We start from the raw sequence: 22930 nt of genomic DNA, 5'->3' as shown, positions 1-22930 counted from the left end.
AATTAAACATGGAGAAAGGATCTGAATATTCAAAAATATACAAATGTCTAATCAATAAGCACCTGAAGAATGCTCAATATCATTAGTTAAGAAAATGCAAATTAAAATCACAATAATATATAATTTTTTTACCCAGTAGGATGTCTATAATAAAAAGGACAGACAGTCACAAGTGTTGGAGAGGAGGAAAGACACTAGAACTGCACACATAGGTGGTGAGAACATAAAATGGTATGATCACTGCAGAAATAATTTGGCAATTTCTGAAAATGTTAAAAATAAAATTACAGATGACCCAGCAGTTATATTACTAGATATTTACTCAAGAGAAATGAAAAAACGTATGCCCACACAAAGATATATTATTTATAATAACCAAAACTTCAAGCAATCCAAAATTTCCATCAACTGGTGAATGGGTAAGTAGAAGTTGGTATATCCATATAGTGGAACATATCTCAGCAATAAACAAGCATATACTACAATATAGAAGTATCCCCAACATACTATGCTCTTGAGAGATGCTAGATGCAGAGGAAAACAGCTTAATGGTTGCCTTGGGCTGGAGTAAGAACAGGAATTAACTACAGGAGACAAGAGGGGTGTTTGGGGGATGACAGAAATGCTCAGAACTAGATTGTTATAATGTTTATACAACTCTGTAAATGTATTAAAAATTGGATTGTACACTTAAATGAGTCGATTTTATAACATGTAAATTACAACTCAATAATGGTGTTAAAAAGTGTGACTTGATCAAGGCAAATATTATATGTAAGAAGCCCTTTGTGATATAGGAAACAGTAATCTAAATGACATCTTTACAATAAATACCATATTCAGCTGCCTTTGTAAATTTTCCTAAATCTAGAACTAGGGGAAAAAGATTCAAAATGCAATTACTGAGATCAAGTTTTCAGTTCATAATGCCACACTCTGATTGTGACTTAACATAGGGATAGATTTTTTTTTTAATTTTTAAGTGATGGGCAACATTGCCTCCAGGCTATCTGCCATAGGTATTGTGTCTCTCTATGGAGCTTCGGATTAAATACTGAATAGCAGTGAGTTTGATGTTATAATCCCTGACAAGTATCTGGAGTGCAGTTATTTATGTGGCTGATTATGTGGGGAGCCAAAAGCTTTAACAGTCAATTGAACTGGAGTCAGGATTATTTTCTTCTTGAGAAAGTTAAGGAGGTTAAAAAAAAAAAACAAACACATGCTGGAATAGTGAGAAATCTCACTTTATTTCTTGACTTTCTGGTTTCTCAAGCAGAATAGGTGAACAGATTCTAAAAAGCCAATCATTTCTGATCCTATTTGTCCCAGAAAGTGCTACAGAATAAAAACAGCATAGAAAACATTTTTATGACTATTCTTGTTCCTTTTCAAAGCTATTTGCATGGTTAATATTGTTATATTAACTATGACAATAATAATTAATTTGGGCTTGTTACCGGGGCCTATCTTGAAGCATTTACTGAAATTGGCTATTGGGACAGGAGATCACAAACCTAGAGCACGTGCATGGCTTTCTCCAAACCAGGCTGTCTAAGCTTCCCCTCAGGGGATGTTGAAGTTCTGAACCCAAGAGAGAGAGCGGAAAAATTCCAGAATCTTGGAGCTCTGGGCAGCTTCCTATGCCATTTCCCTGTGTGGTGATGTTCTCCAGGTCTTACAATATAAAAATCCATCTCAATTTGGGGAGCTATATGCTTAAAGACCAATAAAATACACTTGGTTCAATTTTTTTTTCCAAATTGTATTTTATGTTGCTTTTTCTCCTTTCCCCTCACACTTGAATCTTCTCTAGATCTGTGAAATTAGTAATTGCAAAAGTCCATCACAGCTTTTGTTTCTCTGTCCCCAGAAGAAATTTCTCTGACTTTGTGTCAGTTTTGCTATTTGGCCTGTATATCTTAGTCTATAGTACATTTGAAATCATGTAACTGTGAGCTAGTTTAAAATATTAGTACATGAGATTAATGATGGTGATTGAAGGGGACATTATTAATCCACAGAATTTGTGCCCGTTTGCAAAAAAGGCCAATGCTTCATAGGTTATAATTACCTGAATATCTCAGGACCAGGTCTTCTAGACCTGCTTTGTACTATTTGGGCCTAACTTGATGGCATTTAGCATTGACCTGAAAAAAAAAAACATAGCATGACTTTGTATTTGAGAGAAGAATGAGAACCTATACTAATTTCTGTATACCATGACAAATACCAATAAATGGATCCTACCTATGACTCTACTGTTGAGTCTTCATATAAATTAAATATCATTGAGAAAGTAAAAATGTTTCAATTCAATTCAAAGATGCCCAAAAACAACAAAATCTAAACAACTTTTATATCTCCTGGTTTCTTAATTATAGCATTTAAATTCTTTTAGGTGTTGTTTTCTCAAGTCCAAAAGGGAGTTAATTACACTGAAATCATAAGATTGCCAGGAACATTGAACCAGATAATGCATAAAACATACTTAGCAAAGTAGCCTGGTGCTTTGCTGCCTCTCGATTGGTTAGTCATTATTATTTACATAGTAACTCACTGGTAGTTTAAAAATATCCTAATTCTGGCCAAAAAAGAAGTGCTAAAAAAAGAAACTTTAGAAAGAAATAATTCTTTCAGTGTTCAAGAGAATTGAGCATGCTTTTCAGCCAAGGGAAAAAAACCAATATGCAATATGTCCTCGAACACATTTTCTTTAGTTCTGAGAAGCAAATATTACTAATTCTGTTGAATCCTACTTTGGAACTCAACTATTGTTGAAAACAACTATTGTTGAAGCATATTTTTCTTTTTGGATGAGAAGATATTTAGAGTGAAGGAGAGCCGATGCAATCTAGAATACCAAAAGCTGCATTTGGTTGAAATATACTCTATGCTTTTATATATTCCCTCCAAATAAAAACAATTTGCTAGAAATAACTGCCAATAGATTCTTTAAGCTCCAAATAATCTATTTTGCTGCTTTTATAATTACTAGCATCTGCCATCAATTATTTGTTCTGAGGTTAGTAACAGTAATTATACTGTTAAATATTCAGTGTGTAAGGATCTTGGCTTTTTACCAGATGACCCCTTCTTGCAATCACATATGTAAAACAGACATAGCTTTAACTTCTAAGACAAAGTATTTATTGACTACATCATAAAGACATTAGCGATAGATTATAATTTTAAAAAGTTGACTACAAACTGATAATACAGCAAGAGGGGCTCCTAGTGATACAAGAAATTTCAGGTTTAGGGAACAAATTTCTACAGTTAAGGATTAATTAAGCAATTTCAGCCCTGAGGAAGGCTGCTTTGGCTGGCAGCTTGACTGTACTAACAGATGAACTTGTTTTGCAAGCAAATGAGTAAACAAATCTGTTGACTACAATTAATATGGGTTTTGCACATTGATTCACCACATTTTTATTTGCCAAATAATTCTCATTTCCACTTAAACATAAAACTCTGACTGCACAAATATTAGCTATGTCTTAGTTGAGGTGAATAAGAAGTTGAGCAAAAACATTTTACTTCATTGTCCAGTGGTACTTGGGGCACTGGTAGCTCTTAGTTGCATGTTGCTATTAAGGATACTCCTTAAAACTAGACCACATTAATTCATTGATTTGCCTAATATGTCTCCTTTATGTTTTGTCTAGTTAAGTGCATAATTATGTATTAATAAGTTGTATAGAAAGGAAGTATATGGAAGAGTATTTGTTCTCTGATTATCAAAAGTACATACCATTGATATAGTGATTCAACCAAATTTTTTGTGCTATGCATGCCTTAAAATAATTTTTATAAGAACATCGTTTCAATAAAACAGATTCACTTATTTTATATAACAAACACTTCCATAGCACTTACTGAGCAACAAACACTGTGGTAAGTGCTTTATTAACTCAGTTACCTTCTAAATAACTAATATAACTTAAATATTCCAATTTTAACAATGAGGAAATTGGGACATAGATATAAAGTTAAGTAATTCACTGAGAACACAAACTGGCAAGTGGGTTTGAATCTAGATAGTCAAGTCGCATGCCACAGCCTCAAAACCTGCTGGTTCTTTCAATCCTGCCTTCCTAGGTTTCCTTTCAGACCCGTACATTTGAGAGTTCTGTTGACCAAAAACAATGTCCTATCTGTCAGCTTTTCTGGACAGAATAAAAAGTTGCTTGTCTGTTTAGAAGTGACTTTTCTCTCTTAGCACATACAATGAAGACTATATGGGCAGACTAAGTTTTCCTAAAATATCAGCCCAAGCAGAGCAAAGGTAGAGAAGACACAACACACACCGGACTTGAAACTAAGCTTTATTTTGCCCCTTGTTTTTAATTGGGTACAACCCATAGGAGTACCTTTTCTTGCTTTCCCTTGGCTTATAAGCATCCCAGGAGACCACATCATGTGAAGTTTTAGAATTGTTCACATCATGCAAACAGAGTTTGGCTTATTAGAGTCGGGTTTTAGAGAGTCTTGAATGTTAAGTTGGAGGTATTCTAAGTGCAGGAGAATAGGGGAACACTGAAGATTCTTGAGGAGAGAAATGGAAGATGAAAACCATTTCTCATCTGGTCCCTTGAAAGGTGCTGAGTGAATTGGAGTAGAACACAAATATGGCCAGAGACCAGTTACACAGCTAACTGGAATGAGGAGGTGACAGAGGGAGGAGAAGATAAGAAGATAGGTGTAAGGTGAATCAAGAGCCGTGGACCTGGATAACTACAAGAATGTAGTTTCATTCACATCACCAGACAAGAGAAATCTTGTTTGGGAGAAGAGAGGAACAGGGAGATGACAGAGTTGAAACAGAGAAGATAAGTGTGACTTTAAACAATACACATAGGGGCTTATTTCAATCATCTTAGCATATTGAGGCTAAAAATTCTCAAGATTTTTAAAGTAGTGTGAGCATATTGGCTGAGAAGTATAATATTTTTTTTTTTGTGGCTATGTCAGCACTGGTCTGTGCAAAGTAGCTCTTTCACCAATACTATTTTCCCTTACTGTTAATAGCCCTACTCTGAGAGATAAACAATTTAAAGTGATGTATTCTGTAACTTTCTCATGGAGCCTATAGTTTTGTTAAAGCATTTGTCATAATTCATAATTATGTACTCATTTACTATAGGTTTACTTGTTAAATGCTTCCTCTACTAGTCTAAAACTTTCATGAAGACATAAACTTCACCTTATTTTATGGCCATGTATACCCAGTTATTAGCATGGTTTATAGCTCTAGATGAATAAATGAATGATCCACGTTTCTTGTCCTCATTAAAGGCTAAGATTTTTAAAAATCTTACAGACTCAAAAACTGAGGCAATACCTGGATGACTTTATTCACCTCATTGTATTGAAAAATAAAAGTCTAAAAACTTCCTGGGCTTTTATTAGAAATCAAACGTTAGGAATAGTTGTAACTAGGTTTGCAGTGAATTTTCAAATTTAAACATTTCCCTTCCAGGTGGTTAAACTGTGTTAACATCCTCCACTGTTCAGGTTCTTGTATGTAAAATATTTATGGATATAAAAGGTTGTAATTTAACATTGTAATAAGCAGAGAGAGAAGCACTCATCTGTGTCAGAGATATTTGCATTATAACTAACAGAAGTTAGCCTCACAGCTGGAGTGCTGCAAGAAAGAAAAAAAAAATACTTTTGAGATGGAAAAAATGTGTGTTCATAAAAAGTTCAAATACTTCAATCAAAGTATAGTACCATATACACTAATTTTTTTCACAGATGAAAGGCCCAAATAAAGTACACTTTAAACAAATCAAAATACAATAAAGGTCTGTGATCCAGAACATCTTCAATCACAGCCTCTTATTCTGCTCTGTCATCTAATTTCAACATTCTCCACTCCAGTGCCTTTGACCTTCGGAGAACAATAATGCCAATGACTTTTACAGTTATTTGCCCCATTGTGCCACTGTAATTGAGTTCACCTATAGACCTATTTGATATTGTATTAATAATTATTTATGCTAGAAGTATTCTAGCTACACTAATAAGTCTTTGTAAAATCTCATCAAAAAACTTAAAAAAATGTTTTGTGTTACTGATGATGAGGTATCCTCGGCTATATTAAATTTCTCACTACTGTTTAAATTCTAAAAATGTATTTTTATATTTATGCCTAGAAATAAAAATATAAAAAAACATGTAATTTACTATGTTATTTTCATGAAATTAAAGGAAAATTCTGTGCTCCTAGAGCTTGATGTGGACAAGTTTAAAAATGTTTTCCTTTTAATGATGAACAAAAATATTTCAGTAGTTTTAATTGTTTTATACAGTCTCTAAGATCTTATCAACCCAATGCTTGTTTAAAATAGTCAATATAAGACAATATGTATACAATATGTATGTAGCTTAAAGTAGCCTCTGTAACATAAACATATTTTCCAATCATTAATATCTCAACAAAAAGTCCAAAAGTAGAATATTCTTCAAAAAAAATCTTTCTTGCAACAAGTGCCCAAATTCTTCTATATGCCAGATGTGTAATTTCCAGAAATAACACAGTGCCAAATCTCTATGTAACAGAGGTCCAAATTTTTATTTGCCTCCAATAATACTCAACACAACAGAATCTCAACACATAGAATATTGTAGACAATTAGGATTTTATTTTTAATGTAATTTTACTTCTTCACCAAACTAAGATTTATAAACATATCCCTTTTAGTTGGATAATTTGCTCTAACACCTAAGTAGGTTTAGACTCTATAGTTAACAAAGGCTTTTTTTTCAATTATGCGTAAGCACCCAGAAGAAAGATTTTGTGACTGACACTGGTGAGTCTGGCAGATGAAAGTGACTCGGGGCAGTGTGACAACTGTCACTGCAGTGTATCAGGTCCAAGCCTGAATGCGTCTCCTGTAACTTATGTGGGCAGCAAGAGCTGAGGAGGGCAGAAATTGACGAGAATGAAAGTAGGCCAGATGTTTCTAGGCAATTATTGGTCCACTCACATGAATTAGATCTTGTTCAGACAATGACTCCACATATACTGCCCCAGATGATAAGCATGGGATTTTTCTCCACTCTCTACTATCTCACAATGAACTGTTATTTACATTGCAAGCATGTCTACAATTTGGCTACATTCTTCTTCTCCAACTGCATCAGACACCTGCCATGTCAGTCACACTTACTGCTTATTGCTGTTCTGTACTCATATGCATTGCTTTCTTACTGTGTTTCATGTGACCTTAAACTAATGTCTACCTCGACACCTCTACCTTCTATGTCCATCTTTCTATGTGTAATTCAGTAAAAAGGCTATTATCCCATGAAGTCAAGATCAAGTTAACTCCTTCTACTATTCCTTATCCAATTTCAGACCTTCCCAATTTTTACTTTAATTTGATTGATTACTTTGCGATTTAGTATATAAGTGTGTTCATTGTTTGAATCTCAAGAGGCAGTCATTGAACTGAACTGTGAAGTCTACCAGTTCAAGGCTCATCTTTTGTGCTTCCTGGTGTCTGAAATTTGGTTGCTAGAAATTCTTTATGTCACATTGAAGGATCAGGTTTCTCACTGACCTGATTTTCCATGCTGGCAACTAAATGGGAGGTAAAAATGTCAGTAAAGGCAAAGACGAGTGGAGACTACTGTTGTGTTGTCATTTAGTAGGGTAAGAGTAGTGGTGAAGTACTATATTTGCCTACTGAAATACTGACTGTAATCATTACCACAATAACTAGCATTTATTGGGCTTCTACTTTGTGCCTACTTTGGCTCTAAATCAAACATCATTGCATTTAGTGATATGAACATCATTGCACTTAGAATAACAACACTGTTGAGTAGGTATTATTGTCTCCATTTTAGGGAACATAAGAAATTTCTCAAAGACCATTCAGAAGGTAAGAGTGGTAAAAATGGAATCAAAACATAGTTTGACCTGATTGTAAAACTTTTTACCACAGAACTCAGAATTTAGCCCTCTAAAAAAGATACATTTGTTCACTAGAACAATCATCTACCAATTATATATTGTAAATTATAAGTGCAATGTGTTTTAAAACAATAAACATTCAATCAAGCCTTGTTGAGCTCCTAATATAGAAGGATTTAAGTATCCAGTCCTTATAATAAAAAAGAAAATATAGATGAATGAAGATAAATCAAGTGTTAAATAAGAATAATAGCCGGGCGCGGTGGCTCACGCCTGTAATCCCAGCACTTTGGGAGGCCGAGGCGGGTGGATCATGAGGTCAAGAGATCGAGACCATCCTGGTCAACATGGTGAAACCCCGTCTCTACTAAAAATACAGAAAATTAGCTGGGCATGGTGGCGCGTGCCTGTAATCCCAGCTACTCAGGAGGCTGAGGCAGGAGAATTGCCTGAACCCAGGAGGCGGAGGTTGCGGTGAGCCGCGATCGCGCCATTGCACTCCAGCCTGGGTAACAAGAGTGAAACTCTGTCTCAAAAAAAAAAAAAAGAATAATATTAGATGTGTCTTAAAACAATTTGGGATGGGTTCAATAACTGATGCCATGAGATTATATCAAGGCTAACTGTAATTGTAGACTGAAAGTTTTAAGCACTAGATTAGATGGGAGAAAGACTTTGGAAAAGGAATGGAAAGTTTTTCTATCATTGGAAGGGAAAGCCTCAGAGTTGAGAGACCTACATAAGTAAAGCACAGTTCCTGGTTTAGATAACATTGAGTAAACTCATTTGGCAAAAAGAGAGAATTCACATAGGGAGTGATGGATGGAAGAGTATTAAGTTGTCCTAGGGAAAGAAGAATTAAGGCTCTTTTAGATTAACCAGTGAGGAAGGAAAAGTTAGAGCTAAATGAATTTTCTCTGAACATGCCTCACTTCTTTCCAATTCTTTATTTCCATTTTTTTCCCCCTTCCCTGAGTCTTTGTTTTAGAGGTCTTTGGAAACTTTTGTCTTGTTTGTGTCATTTTATAAGTTTCTAAAAAAATCACAAACTATGACACTGTCTACTGATATTTCTCCATTCTTCTTTTTTCAACACATGAAAAAAATATTTCTAAGTGTAACATATCATCAGGCAATGTGACGTAGCAAAAAAGTATTCATGGATTTTAAAGGCAGACAGAGGTGGAGTTGACACCAGTTCACCCAGTTCATCCATTTAGTGGCAAGTTGCTTACTCTCCATGTATCTCACATTCTTCATATGTCGAATGGGAAAAATAACAACTACTTGGCAAGTAAATTGGATGTGAAGATTAGGAAATACAGATGTAAAGCACTGTTTTTTACAACATAGCTAATGCAATATCAGATCTGGGTATTATCAATTTGTTCAACGTTTATGTTTATGTCAAAAAAGTTTACATTTCATGCCAGAAACTCTCCTTTTTGCTGGCGTGCAGCAATGAAAACAAAACAGAACACACCTAGTCTATATGCTATCAAGGAACTTAGAGTCTAGTTAGGGAGATAAACAACCATCAGATTGTAAATACGTAATATAGTTCAGCTGTACTTCAATGCTGTGAAAAAATAAGAAATATAAGATAGGCTAAGAGGATAAAAGTAGGCTTGGTGTATTGATAGTTTATATACAGTGGTCAGTGAGGTTCCAAAATATTTTTAAGGAAGAAAATATCATATGTAAAAATCTGCTGTATATTTGTCAACAGTTATAATACAGAAATAGTTTTGAATACTGCAAAAATAGTACCAACTTTGTAAGAAGTTGTTACTTCAAATACAAATACACCAAAGAGGATCCACCCAAGTACTTTTAGATAATTCATGTTTTATCAAAGCCCAAAAGACAAAGAATATTAAATCTGAAGTGTTTGAAACCAATGACTAATAAAGATCAATGAGATACAAAAGCAAATTATCTTTGAAAGTGTGATTCCAGCCAATGAAAAAAGATACAATTTATTTTAATATCTAGTTTCTATTGTATAGAAAACTATTAAATGAATCGAGTACTATTTCTATTTTATGGTAGTTAAAAGAGAAGCCCCAGGAAACAAAATACTTGGGTTTGAAGCTCTGAGTTTTCTTAGCTGTGTGACCTAGCTTATATGTTCTATTTTTTATTATGTTGATAATGCCATTTTGGGGGGGTATTCTGTTATTATGAGAATATCAAGATACTCTATGAAAAAAATATTATCTATTTGGAAATAGAGTAGTATTATATGTATGTAGTAAGCTGACTCAAATGTCAGGTGCAATAAAATTTCCTACTTAGCTAAAATAAGTGAAGCAAATAATGATCTACCACGCATAATGATTAGGCAGGATGTTTTCTATGGTCTTTTTCCATTTTAATTCCATGACTATTTATTTTATGTGTTATGGCCCACCTCATTCTACAATTAACTTGAGGTAACTAAATCTTTAAGCTCTATGATGGGAAATAAAAATTATTTTTTAAAAAATATTGTTCGTTCTTTCTCATTAATAGCCTTAGGTCCTTTTACAAAGTCCTAGGACTAGAAGCCATTAGGTTATATAAAATTATTCTTTTTGAATTTGGGAAATTCCACTTTCCCAAATTTTGTCTCTTTTATAAAGAAAACACATACAACATATACATATGTATGTCATATGTATATGTTATAGCTAAGTAAATGACAGAACAATAATGCTTTAACTTTATGTGAATTATATCAAGTAACTATATATTGTCAAAAATTTTATAACATAATTTTTAAAATTTCTGAAGTACTAATACATTTTTATTTTTGGAGACATTATACCCACTTGGTATTCAAGTAGCTTGTTTTTAAAATAAAATGACTTCTTTTTTAAATGGTCTAAGGAGAATAAGCAAAAACCGATTTGAGTTCTTTTTCTAAAACTGTCACAAATGAAGCGCTTTTGAAGATTATAATCCACATTCTAATTTCTAGTGAGTCATCCTTCCTTCCCATAACATATAATACAAAGAGAATGCAGGGACTCATCCTCCAGCTAATGCCCTGTTTAGAAACTTACTAAGTGAATAAAAGCACGTGGCCAAGAGGACACAAGAAAATCTAAGTGCTGCAGAAACAGCCACATAATTTGCTCCTTGATTTATTGCATCTTTGGCAGGCAATGCTCCAAGCTTCCATGCATATATGGGCAATTGGGGCATCTGTGATGAAGTGCTGTTGACAGAAGTATGGCCCGTGGTAACATGATTGCTATAATAAGGAACCATGGTAAGTCAGACAGTTGTATCAATGGTTATTCTCTGCTTTGATATTTCAAAATGTCAACGCACCATCACAGACTGTCAGGGGAAACAATTTAAAGATGTGGGGGAAGAAAAGAATATTTCTATCGACTGTTCTTTAATCAGGTCATTGTTTAAGACATCCCTAATCACAGATATAATGTATGCTGTCCTGCAACATGTCTAAAAACATAAGATTTTACCAAAAGCTGAATGTCAACTTTATTAATCTTAAAGTTATCACTTATTTTGCCTCTTCAGATGTTATAACTTAATCCTTCTAGGTCCACACTGCAATCTTCATGACAATGGATAAGAACTTAAAAATTTAATATTATTTCACGTAAGAACTTGTATTTCTAATAATAAAAACTATATCAGAGAACCCAATAAAAGCCTTAAGGCCAAATTCAGCTATTTGGTACTGGAAGGCCTAAAAATGAGAGAGGTATTAATTTATTCCACCCAGTTCATATTTTGGTGCCACCTAGCTTATAGGGAAAAAAGGCATTTTGAATAAGTAACTAATTTATAAACTAGTAATGAATAAGTAATTATTTATTTGACTCATTCTATTTTACTTTTTTCTATGTTCCATTTATCAAATACTAATCTTTAAAAGTACTAATGACTTGTGCAGTGATAACACAAAACAGATATATCACAAAAAACAAGTGATATATCTGTCAACTATAATACGTTCAGTATATTTCATTAATATTTTAATTTGGGAATTAGTTCATATTATACAATATAGATATATTCTAAAAGAAAAATTAATAACAACATGTACCCAACAAATTATATATACTACTTTGCAAGGGAAATGTCTTTTCTTTTATGTATATAATCAATAAATACATTTATATGCTACAGTGTGCTATAACTAATATAAACATGTAGATTTTTCTCAAAGTTAGAAATTTTATTAACCAGACATAATTTTTCTAGCAAAGAAGGAAATAAGGATACTACGTAGTAATTTAGTCCTGGCAATTTAATGGAATGGCCAAACTAAGCCTGAAAACACTGATTGATTTTGTTGCATATGGAAATACAAAGAGATCATTAAATATTGTTATATTTGATGACAAGAAGTATGACTGTGTTAAACATTCAATCAAGTTTCCTTGTCAGTTCAATAACGATAATTTTAACATATTCATACCAAAAACCCAGTGAACCATGGAATTGCATTCAACAAATAGAATAAAGCCAGATGCCAAGTCTATGAGTAAGAAAATGTTAAATATATTTACCATTTATTTCTGTTTTCAGTTGCACTGTACTTAGGTAAAAGGATAGATTTTTAAATGGAATAAAAATTCATATATACAGCACTCTTATTCTTTACAGTCTTACACATTAACTTACCCAACAGCATTGCTCTTGCTGCTAATGAAAAGAGAGCAGGCTGTACAAATCTTCTTAAGTCTCCTGTGGCAAGAAAACTATTACAGAAATGAATAGAAAGAGGTCTCTGAAGCTTTTCTCCTGCCTTCTTGTTTTACCAAAGGCTGTTAGGATCACACTGAGAACTGTCAACGCTGAATAAACCACTGACAATTGCGTTTATACCCTTTGGGCAGTCAAGCTTTCATAGGGGATGATTCGACTTTGTCCAAGCACCAACATATTAGAAACAATGTGAAAACTCCCAGCGACCAGAGCCTGGGTTACAACTGTAGACAAAGAGGCACTTTTCTTGTCGGAGAGAGTTAATTCAAGCAGCCTGAAATTACAACACTGTGCATCTAAGTACTGTTAATCTGCAGCTATGCACATTGTATTTTCAAAGCAGTTCAGCTGAAGGGTGGGAGAATAACTAGGTTTACAGAATCATTTAGAAATGTTGAATTTCTTAACTCCCAACTTTGACAAGAAAATGCTCATTAGTGTTATGGGATGAGAGAGGAGGAAAATATTTGAAAATCAAATTCAGATTACTATATTATTTTATGACACATTTAATTTTTTCAGAATAAATGAGCAAATTCATTGATGAATAAAATTATAGAAATGTAGCTATATATGTAAAGTGCTAACTAGGTCAAGATTTTTGTCTTCATTTTACAGAGGCATATAGATGAGTACTTCATAATGAGTTCTGGAAATCTCATTTACACAGAAAACATTACAAATTCACTATCAATATGAATCATTTGAAATTCTTATTTTCAATTTATACATAGACTCATAGAAAACATATATCATAATATTTGTCAAATACTAAATGCATGTATTCACTGACTCTATATTTGACTGTGTAGGTATGTGTGTGTGTGTGTATATATATATATAGTGTGTGTGTGTGTGTGTGTGTATATATATATAGAGAGAGAGAGAGAGAGAGAAAGAATGAAAAAGAGAAAGAGACAGAGATAGAGGAGAGAGAGAAAATTTTCTATGCCACACAGGCTAAGATAGTAAAATGATAACTGACTTAAAAGAGTTTGTGAATACGGTATGATATTTAGGAAAATTTTTCAACCTATATGGATGCACATGCATGTAAAATGCATGTTTATGGTGAGATGAATGTTAGTTGTATGTTTTCTGCACAGAAGAGCAAACATTTTAAGCCTCGTTTTCCTACTCACTAGCTGTGAAAACTTCAGCAGCTCACTGAAACACTTAATTTCAATTTTATAAAACAAAAATAATAATGCCTAGAGAACTATCAAGATTAAATTATTTTGCTCATATGGAAGATGACATAAAGTAGGTTGAACAAATGTTGTTTTTCTGGACTAAGAATTTACATGATGGCAAATATTTATCTTCAAAAACTTATTTTGTGCTTTTATTATGTGTTAGGCTCAGTGATCGTGTGCTCAACTGATGTAACATTTTTAATCCAACCCTTAACAGAATTGTCATGTTAACCTACATTGTGAAGTTACCTAACTATGTGAAAATGTCTTTAAAAATTATTTAAATATGTGCCTTGACATATTAAGTTGATGAACTCATATTATGTGTTTATACTGGAAACATCAGTAATTATGCTTCATTTCCTCTCTGAGGAACTCAGAGTAATAAGTTTTACGTTTTGAATTATGCTTCTCAATTTCAGAGCTGTCTAAAAATTAAGAAATTAATTCACAGTAATATGAATTTAAGCTGAACTCAGTAATCATCTCTTAATTTTACTTAATACAGTGTGCATATTCACATGGCAAATTAGCTGATTTAGCTGACCGCTGCTCAGGTCATGGATCGATTCACCAAATATATTTATCTATTTTTCCAAAGTCATACACCGGTGAACCACAAAATTAGGATCTCTTCTCTTGGAGAAGCATTGGTTCTTTGATTTTTCTTTTAAAGAGAAGAGAACTTTTCTCTTTTAACCATTTCCATCCTCTATTTGAAATGAGATACTTGGACAAAGTAAAATTTTTAATAGTTTATTAGCTTTTCACATTATGTATATACACAAAACATTTTTACATGTATCTATTCAATGCTGTGTATCATGTACAAGAAATTCAATACATAAAGCAGTCTATATGGAGTCGCCCGTTAGTTTGTAGAATTGCAAAATCTAATTCATTAGATTTTAAAGATAAAAAGAAATTCAAAAGTTTTTTAAAATTTTTCTTTCTCTAATGTATATTTTTAAATAGAACGTTCTTACGAACTAATATGTTTTCATGTAACACTATGTTAAAAATTACTTTCTGCAGTGAGCTGAGTGCCACTGCACTTAAAAAAAAAAAAAAAAAAAAAAAAATTACTCTCTCAGGCCGGGCACAGTGGCTCACACCTGTAATCCCAGAACTTTGGGAGGCCAAGACGGATGGATTACTTGAGCTCAGGAGTTGGAGTCCAGCCTGGCCAACAAGAGAAACCCTGTCACTACTAAAAATACAAAAATTAGCCGGGCATGGTTGCTTGCTCCTGTGGTCCCAGCTACTAGGGAGGCTGAAGCAGGAGAATTGCTTGAACCCAGAGGTGGAGGTTGCAGAGAGCTGAGATTGCACTACTGCACTCCAGCCTAGGTGACAAAGGAAAACTCCATGTCTAAAAAAATAAAAATTAAAATCAAACATTAAAAAAATTACTTTCTTATTTTGAAGCATCTTCCATAAAAGCAATTTTAAGAAGGCATATCTTATTGCAATGTTTAGATCTACGACAATTATTTAAATTCAAATACCTGACTGGACTTGTGGATTAATACCAATTTGACCCTTCTGAAAAAAACATCAGTTTGAGCATGGCTGAGAAATATCTTGTGAATCTCTGATTTCTTTCTTAACCTAAATTTTTCCAAATGGAATTGTGAGGTCAAAGGTGTAATAAATATTTCAGTTTACCCTCATAAAAGTTTGTAATAATTAATATACCACTTGGGTATAAGAAATCCTGATTATTTCACTTGCAAGTCCACACAATAGCATCAAACTTATAAATACAATAGCAAATTTGCAATTTAAATATATTTTGAGTGCTTATATACATGTTGGCAAATTCATGGTACAGTAGAGCTGCTCTCTCATAAAGTTATGTTTTTTAAGGCTCTTTCATCTATTTTATAAGTTATTTTTAAATTGACCATTTACATGACTACTTTTTGCATGTAATATCTCAATAACTATTAATTCATCTACCTTTTTTCTATCTATCAACTATATTTTTGTCAATACACCAAAATATATCAATTTTTATCTTGATGCTTTCAGTCATTGGTTAGTTATGCTCAGAAAGGCCCTTTCCAAGACAGAATTATGTATTTGTCTGTATTTAACTTTAGAATTTGTTGCTTTTGAAGGAATATTTCTCCTGGGTTTTGTTTTACCATATTAAATGAGGTACACAGCAAGATATCATTTTTAGTTTTTGATATAATTAGTTCTTTGTTCTGATATCGCTTGAAAAACCCATTCTTTATTCATTTGAAATGCTGCCATTATAATTAATTTTCATACAAATTTATGTCTGATCCTGGACTTCCTGTTATAGTTCACTAATTAATGTCTATATTTTTTTCTGTCAATATCACACTATTATAATTACTAAAGCTGTGTAACATCTGACAGTTCAAACTACCATCACTACTCTTCTTTTTCAAAACTGGATTCTTTTCTTAATTGTATCAATAAGTTTCATAAAGTGTCCTAATTTTTTTAAGCTTACTGAAATATATTTTTAAGAAAAAAAAGCATTCCAATATTGGCTCTATAACATAGCATATAAAAATCAAACAAAAAAACTTTCCTGGTATTAATAACATATTCTGAACCCAGAAACTCTTTTAGGAGACAGGTTTTTCTTTTCTTTCTTTGTATTGACATATTTTTTCATAGATATTGATTTTCTGCTTCTCCTTAAATTCCTTAAGACTCTTAGAAAATATACATGCTATAGTAAAATATTCAATATTGCTGTTAGGTTTTGGACAGATAGTCACATAACTACCCTGCTTCTCATAGCTAATATTATATACTTGTATATGCTATTTTCAACCCCCAAAATACTAAATTTCTTTATACTAAAGTGGCATATAATATTTTGATTTAACAGTTTTATTTTTTCTAATTCATTAGCTTCTGCTATAATCCTTACAGTTGCCTTCTCTTTGTTTTCAAATTGCATGAGTCAAATATTTAATTCCTTGTCATTTTTTTCTCAATTTCATTGTTCACTTTAAAAACTTTAAAAAATATAGAACAAAAATATAAAATTAACTGTTATAATTGAAAAAATAATTTTTGCTATGAAGTAATAAGAAATCTGCCTTATTAGGATTTTATCCTAAAATCCTACCTAAAATTTTTGGATTTTAGGATAAAATTAACAAATATAAATTTTAAAATTAAACCATTATTATAGTTTTACCAATTACATTGACAAATTGCCCTCCAGGAATGGTCTATTTTTCCACACCCTTCAATACATTGGGTTTTGCAGTATTTCACATTCTTAATATCCAAAAATTGTACTTTTTACCATTTTTGCTCTTTAACTTATATGTATTTAGTTACTAGTAATATTGTGATATTTAATACACTCATTGTTCATTTGTTTTGTGACAATTCTTTTTACCATCTGCTCAAATTTCTTGTGGGAACTTTCAATTGAATTAAAAGAATTGTTAGGAAAACGTAATTTTTGGCAAAACATTACAAATAACTTCCCTGATTTTTCAATAGTGTTTAAAATCTCTATATGACATGGTGCCCTTTTAGATATTTGTCACTGTGTGTGTCTGTGTGTGCACACATTAGCAATGCTTTCTACTTGAGAGCCGGTGTTTCATCCTCCATCCTGATATGCTGTACCTTTTCCATCCCATCACTCATGTTGGCTGTGTTTATTGTTGGGTCTTTCAGTGGAGTGGAGCTGTATTTGGATGCTACTGAGCTCAAGTGTTTTAGGGCAGTCTAAACTAGATGAGTGCTTTCTTTTCTGAATTCAGTCTTCATCTTCAGGCCCATACACACACACGCACACACACACACACACACACACACACATTACGTTCTCGGGTACATGTACAGAATGTGCAGGTTTGTTACATAGCTATACAAGTGCCACAGTGGTTTGCTGCATTCATCAACCTGTCATCTACATTAGGTGTTTCTCCTAATGCTATCACTTCCCTAGCCTCTCTTAACTTGATAAGCCCCAGTGTGTGATATTCCCCTCCCTGTAACCATGAGTTCTCATTGTTCAACTCCCACTTATGAGTGAGAACACACAGCATTTGGTTTTCTCTTTCTGTCTTACTTTTCTGAGGATGAGGGTTTCCAGCTTCATCCATATCCCTGCAAAAGACATGAACTCATCCTTTTTTATGGCTGCATAGTATTCCATGGTGTATATGTGCCACAGTTTCTTTATCCAGTCTATCATTGATGGGCATTGTGGTTGATTCCAAGTCTTTGCTACTGTGAACAGTGCTGCAGTAAACATAAGTGTGCATGTGTCTTTAGAGTAGAATGATTTACAATCCTTTGGGTATATACCCCGTAATGGGGTTGCTGGGTCAAATGGTATTTCTGGTTCTAGATACTTGAGGAATCATCACACTGTCTTCCACAATGGTTGAACTAATTTATACTCCCACCAGCAGTGTAAAAGCATTCCTATTTCTCCACATGCTCTTCAGCATCTGTTGTTTCCTGACTTTTTAATGATCACCATTCTAACTGGTGTGAGATGGTATCTCATTGTGGTTTTGATTTACATTTTTCTAATGACCAGTGATGATGAGCTTTTTTGTTTTTTATGTTTGTTGGCCACATGTTTTCTTTTGAGAAGTGTCTGTTCATATCCTTCTGAACCTTTTGATTTTTTTTTTTCTTCTAAATTTGTTTAAGTTCTTTGTAGATTCTGGATATTGGCCCTTTCTCAGATGGATAAATTGCAAAAATTTTCACCCATTCTGTAGGTTACCTGTTAACTCTGATGACAGTTTATTTTGCTGTGCAGAAGCTATTTAGTTTCATTAGATTTCATTTGTCAATTTTGGCTTTTGTTGCCATCACTTTTGGTGTTTTAGTCATGAAGATTTGCACATGCCTATGTACTGAACGGTATTACCTAGGTTTTCTTCTAGGGTTTTTATGGTTTTAGGTCTTACATTTAAGTCTTTAATCCATCTTAATTTTTGTATAAGGTATAAGGAAGTGGTCCAGTTTCAGGTTTCTGCATATGGTTAGCCAGTTTTCCCAACACCACTTACTAATTAGGGAATCCTTTCCCTGCTTGTTTTTGTCAGGCTTGTCAGAGATCAGATGGTTGTAGATAAGTGGCATTATTTCTGAGGCCTATGTTCTGCTTCACTGGTCTATTTATCTGTTTTGATACCAGTACCATGTTGTTTCGGTAACTATAGCCTTGTAGTATAGTTTGAAGTCAGGTAGCTTGATGTCTCCATCTTTGTTCTTTTTGCTTAGGATCATCTTGGCTATACAGGCTCTTTTTTGGTTCCATATGAAACTTAAAGTACTTTTTTCTAATTCTGTGAAGAAAGTCAATGGTAGATTGATGGGGATAGCATTGAATCTATAAATTACTTTGGGTAGTATGGCCATTTTCACGATATTGATTCTTCCTATCCATGAGTATGGAATGTTTTTCCATCTGTTTGTCCTCTCTTATTTTCTTAAGCAGTGGTTTGTAGTTCTCCTTGAAGAGGTCCTTCACATCCCTTGGTAGTTGTATTCCTTGGTATTTTATTCTCTTTGTGGCAATTGCGCATGGCAGTTGACTCATGATTTGGCTTTCTGTTTGTCTATTACTGGTGTATAGGAATGCTTGTAATTTTTGCACATTGATTTTGAATCCTGAGACTTTGCTGAAGTTGCTTATCAGCTTAAGGAGATTTGGGGCTGAGACAATGGGGTTTTCTCAATATGCAATCATGTCATCTGCAAACGGAGACAATTTGACTTCCTCTCTTTCTATTTGAATACACTTTATTTCTTTCTCTTGCCTGATTGCTCTGGCCAGAACTTCCAACACTATGTTAAATAGGACTCTATTTTCTGAATTAGGCTTTTTTCACTTTCTCCATTACTTGTTTTCCATGACAATCTTTTGCTTCTTTAAACAGTGAAGCTGCTGGTGCACCTACATGGTCTTTCTTTCGGTCCTACTTTTACTATACATACTGAAATAAACCCTTCAACTTTTAAATTTGTTCCCTGTGTATAATACATTTTCTAAATTCTTGGCTTTAAGGTAGGGTCTTCCCCTTCTCTTGAGTTTATATTTTTTTGGTTAGCCTCTATAAAAAGAGTAGAAAGAAAAACTTTCCACTTTGGCAGCCCTTGCATGGAGATAGTAAAACTGAATGCTATGTTATTCCACAAAGAGCATTAACTAGCTGAGGGTGTTGAAGAACCATGACCTTCAGGGACTCCGTTATGTTAAATTTTCAGTGATCCTAACTACCTGGCCCTCTGAACTCAACACAGGACTCTCCTGAGCAAAGAACAATGAGGCTAGTTTTAATCAACTATGTACCAATGATCTCACACCTTCCCATTCAGAATGCTGCTTTCAGTCGTTGTATGGTGTAACCATGATGGTGTCCTCTTCCCCTCTCATGGCTTAAAAGTCCCGAATTGACCCCTCAGTAGACTACTCTGATTTTTTCTCACTGATCTATATTTCCTTCCCTGGCATCTTCCCTACTCTTTTTTCTATTCCCAAGATCTAGTGGCCTTTGTTTTACTCTCTAACATTACATTTTCTTGATTCTAAGACACGATAAAATTTTAAAACACATTATGAATTTAATAAAAGGCCCTACTAGGAGAGGCATTAATAAACATAAATGTGATATAAAATTGTTTGGATTAATTTTAAACCACAACCTGATATCAGAATTATTGAAATGTGAAAATAAAGTGGGCTATAATTTTAAGGTCACATGGCCTGGGTTTAAGTCCTGATGTCATCACTTGTTTGATGATTTTGGAATCTCCCTAAACCTCAGTTTTCTCATCTTTAAAGTGTAGATAATAATAAAACCTAACTCAAAAAGTGGTTGTGGTAATTAAATACTTCAAATTTAACTACTAACTCAAGAGTTTGGCAAAATGCAGTCACTTAAATATGTTTATTTTACATACTTATAGAATTATTTTTGGTGCCTGGTATCAAAGTGTTTTTATACAATAGTATAAAAATGTACCTGATGTTTAACGTATTTTGTGATTCCTCCAAAAAAGTTCTAAAACTAAACAATTCTGTTACCTTTCATATCATACATAAACTAAACTCAGACAGAATTTCTGATGCCAAAGGTAGAATTACGAGTTACCTGAAAAATGTTCACAGTCTATAAGCTCATTTCTCAGACTTTCAAAGAGGTTTCCCATGATACGTTAAATACTTTCTATTCCTCTCCCCTTACTAAACACATTCAGCAATCACAAAATCAAGATTACAGACGTCTAGCTTCTTCATTTTCCAACTTGATGTTCTTTGCTGGGTTACAGACTACCACAATTGTCAAACCTGAGTACTCTACAACATTATCTTGCCTGCTACCCAGATTTTCTTCAAGTGTTTTCTCTCTTTCCTGTCTCTGTTTAACGAAATTTCATAAAACATTTGTAAAGGTCATGTGGGAAATGCACAATCCAAGCAAGCAGCAGAACTTACAAACTAGAAGCTCAGGATAAAACTTTTTTTTTTTTCTTCTAAAAAGTTACATCAAGCTCAATGGGTAATTATTCAGTTTTTGGATAACAGTAAAACATCTGGAAAAAAGTAAAATTGACTCGCTCTTTGAGTTCCATTCTAATTTTTCATATCATTATCCTTTGATTCATCTTTTATGACTATATTCATTATGCTATACTTGAAACTTCCTGAACAAATACAATTTCAGCAAGATTAAATATTTACATAACAGTAATACTTCTAAGAAAAGTTTTATCAAACAGCCAAAATACAGTTTATTCAATAGCTTTGGTTGTTAGGGACTATTTTTAAATAGGGTAGCTTCCACGAAAATGACCTTAACTCATATTTTTGCCTCAATGAAACCCCTGTGTTTCCTAAACAGTCAAGGCATAGAGAGCATTTTTGCCCTTCCATTTAACTTCAGCAAATGCTATATCCAGCCATTCATTTTTTAAATGTTCATGTAACTAAAATAAATATGATGCCTGAGAGAGCAATTTATTTAGGCTTGCACAAAGATATCACTGTAATATTTGGAAATTAGAGTAGGTAATTTCTAATTATGGTAGTAAACTCACTCACACACACACACACACACACACACACAATGAAGGCACATGTAGCTTGTAACAAAACACTAACAGAATTGTTTAAAACGAGATCTCTTTCAACCTACTTTGCTGAGCCATATTTATAAAGTCATGGATAAATATAAGCTGAACAAAAAAGAAAGAAAAAAGAAAAGGATACTCAAATTATTTCTAATTGCATTATTTTAAAGTAAAAATTCAGATTGGAGTTCAGTTGGTTTAATCGCAGCATCACAGCTGTCCTCCATCTCCATTTAGAAGATAATAAAGATACAATATACGTCCTCAAAAGCACAATACTCAGTCACATCTTCTCATTGCCTTGCTATGTTAATAATTCTCTCTGTGCCTAGGTTTCTTTGCCGTACCAAGGATCTTATAATAATGACAACTTCAATGCCCGAATATTCCATTGTAACACATTTGTATTAAGTGATGTTTGACCCACAGCAGATGAAATTTGTCTCTAAGTAACTCACCCCAGTATGTTTTTTCGTTTCAAGTAACCATACAGGGATCAATATTGTCAAAATTACAGTTTTTGACACATTTTCATGATGAGAGTTTTCAATTATTTCATAGGCTCACGAGGATCTAAGGAGCCTTAGGAATAGAGAAATTCCTCAGCCTAGAGGTTTCTAAACTTTCCCATTTTGCAGCAGTCTTAGTGTCTTAGTAATGTTTACATGGTATTCCTAGGCCAAAAGAAACTTGTGAGTTCAGTTTGTTAGGTGTAAACAACTCAATGTTTACATCCTTAATAGTTATATCCTAACAGCTCTAGTGGCAACATAATTCATTAATATATATTAACCGAAGGTAAAACATTATTTCTATTTCATTCTTAAATTATCACAGTGACTTACTAAGGGAATCCATGTGCCTGTTGGACCCAAAACAATGTAGGAAACTTTGGAATAAGGTTAGACATCCCCACCCTCACTTCCCTTTCCTCACTGACTTTTGTGTTGTACCTGCATCATATCACAACAAC

General features: G+C 33.4%; 1 protein-coding gene across 4 annotated transcripts in view; it reads right to left on the bottom strand.

The window, feature by feature from the left end:
• Positions 1-22930, bottom strand: part of ZNF385D (zinc finger protein 385D) — a 1173536-nt gene that overhangs the window by 530260 nt on the left and 620346 nt on the right. Inside the window, exon 1 of one of the 4 annotated variants that reach the window (XM_064378659.1) lies at positions 12572-12604. The exons of the other annotated variants lie outside the window; for them this stretch is intronic. Coding sequence (XP_064234729.1) covers positions 12572-12581 — 10 coding nt within the window. The 5' untranslated portion in view covers positions 12582-12604. Of the gene's footprint in view, positions 1-12571; positions 12605-22930 lie in introns of those variants that run through there. 4 annotated transcript variants of the gene reach the window in all.

The sequence above is a fragment of the Aotus nancymaae genome, unplaced genomic scaffold (genome assembly GCF_030222135.1).
Source record: "Aotus nancymaae isolate 86718 unplaced genomic scaffold, 86718_ANA_hifiasm-v0.15.2.pri h1tg000019l, whole genome shotgun sequence".
Lineage (NCBI taxonomy): Eukaryota > Metazoa > Chordata > Mammalia > Primates > Aotidae > Aotus > Aotus nancymaae.
Note: the sequence above shows the minus strand (reverse complement) of the source record. Positions and strands in the feature narration are given on the sequence as shown.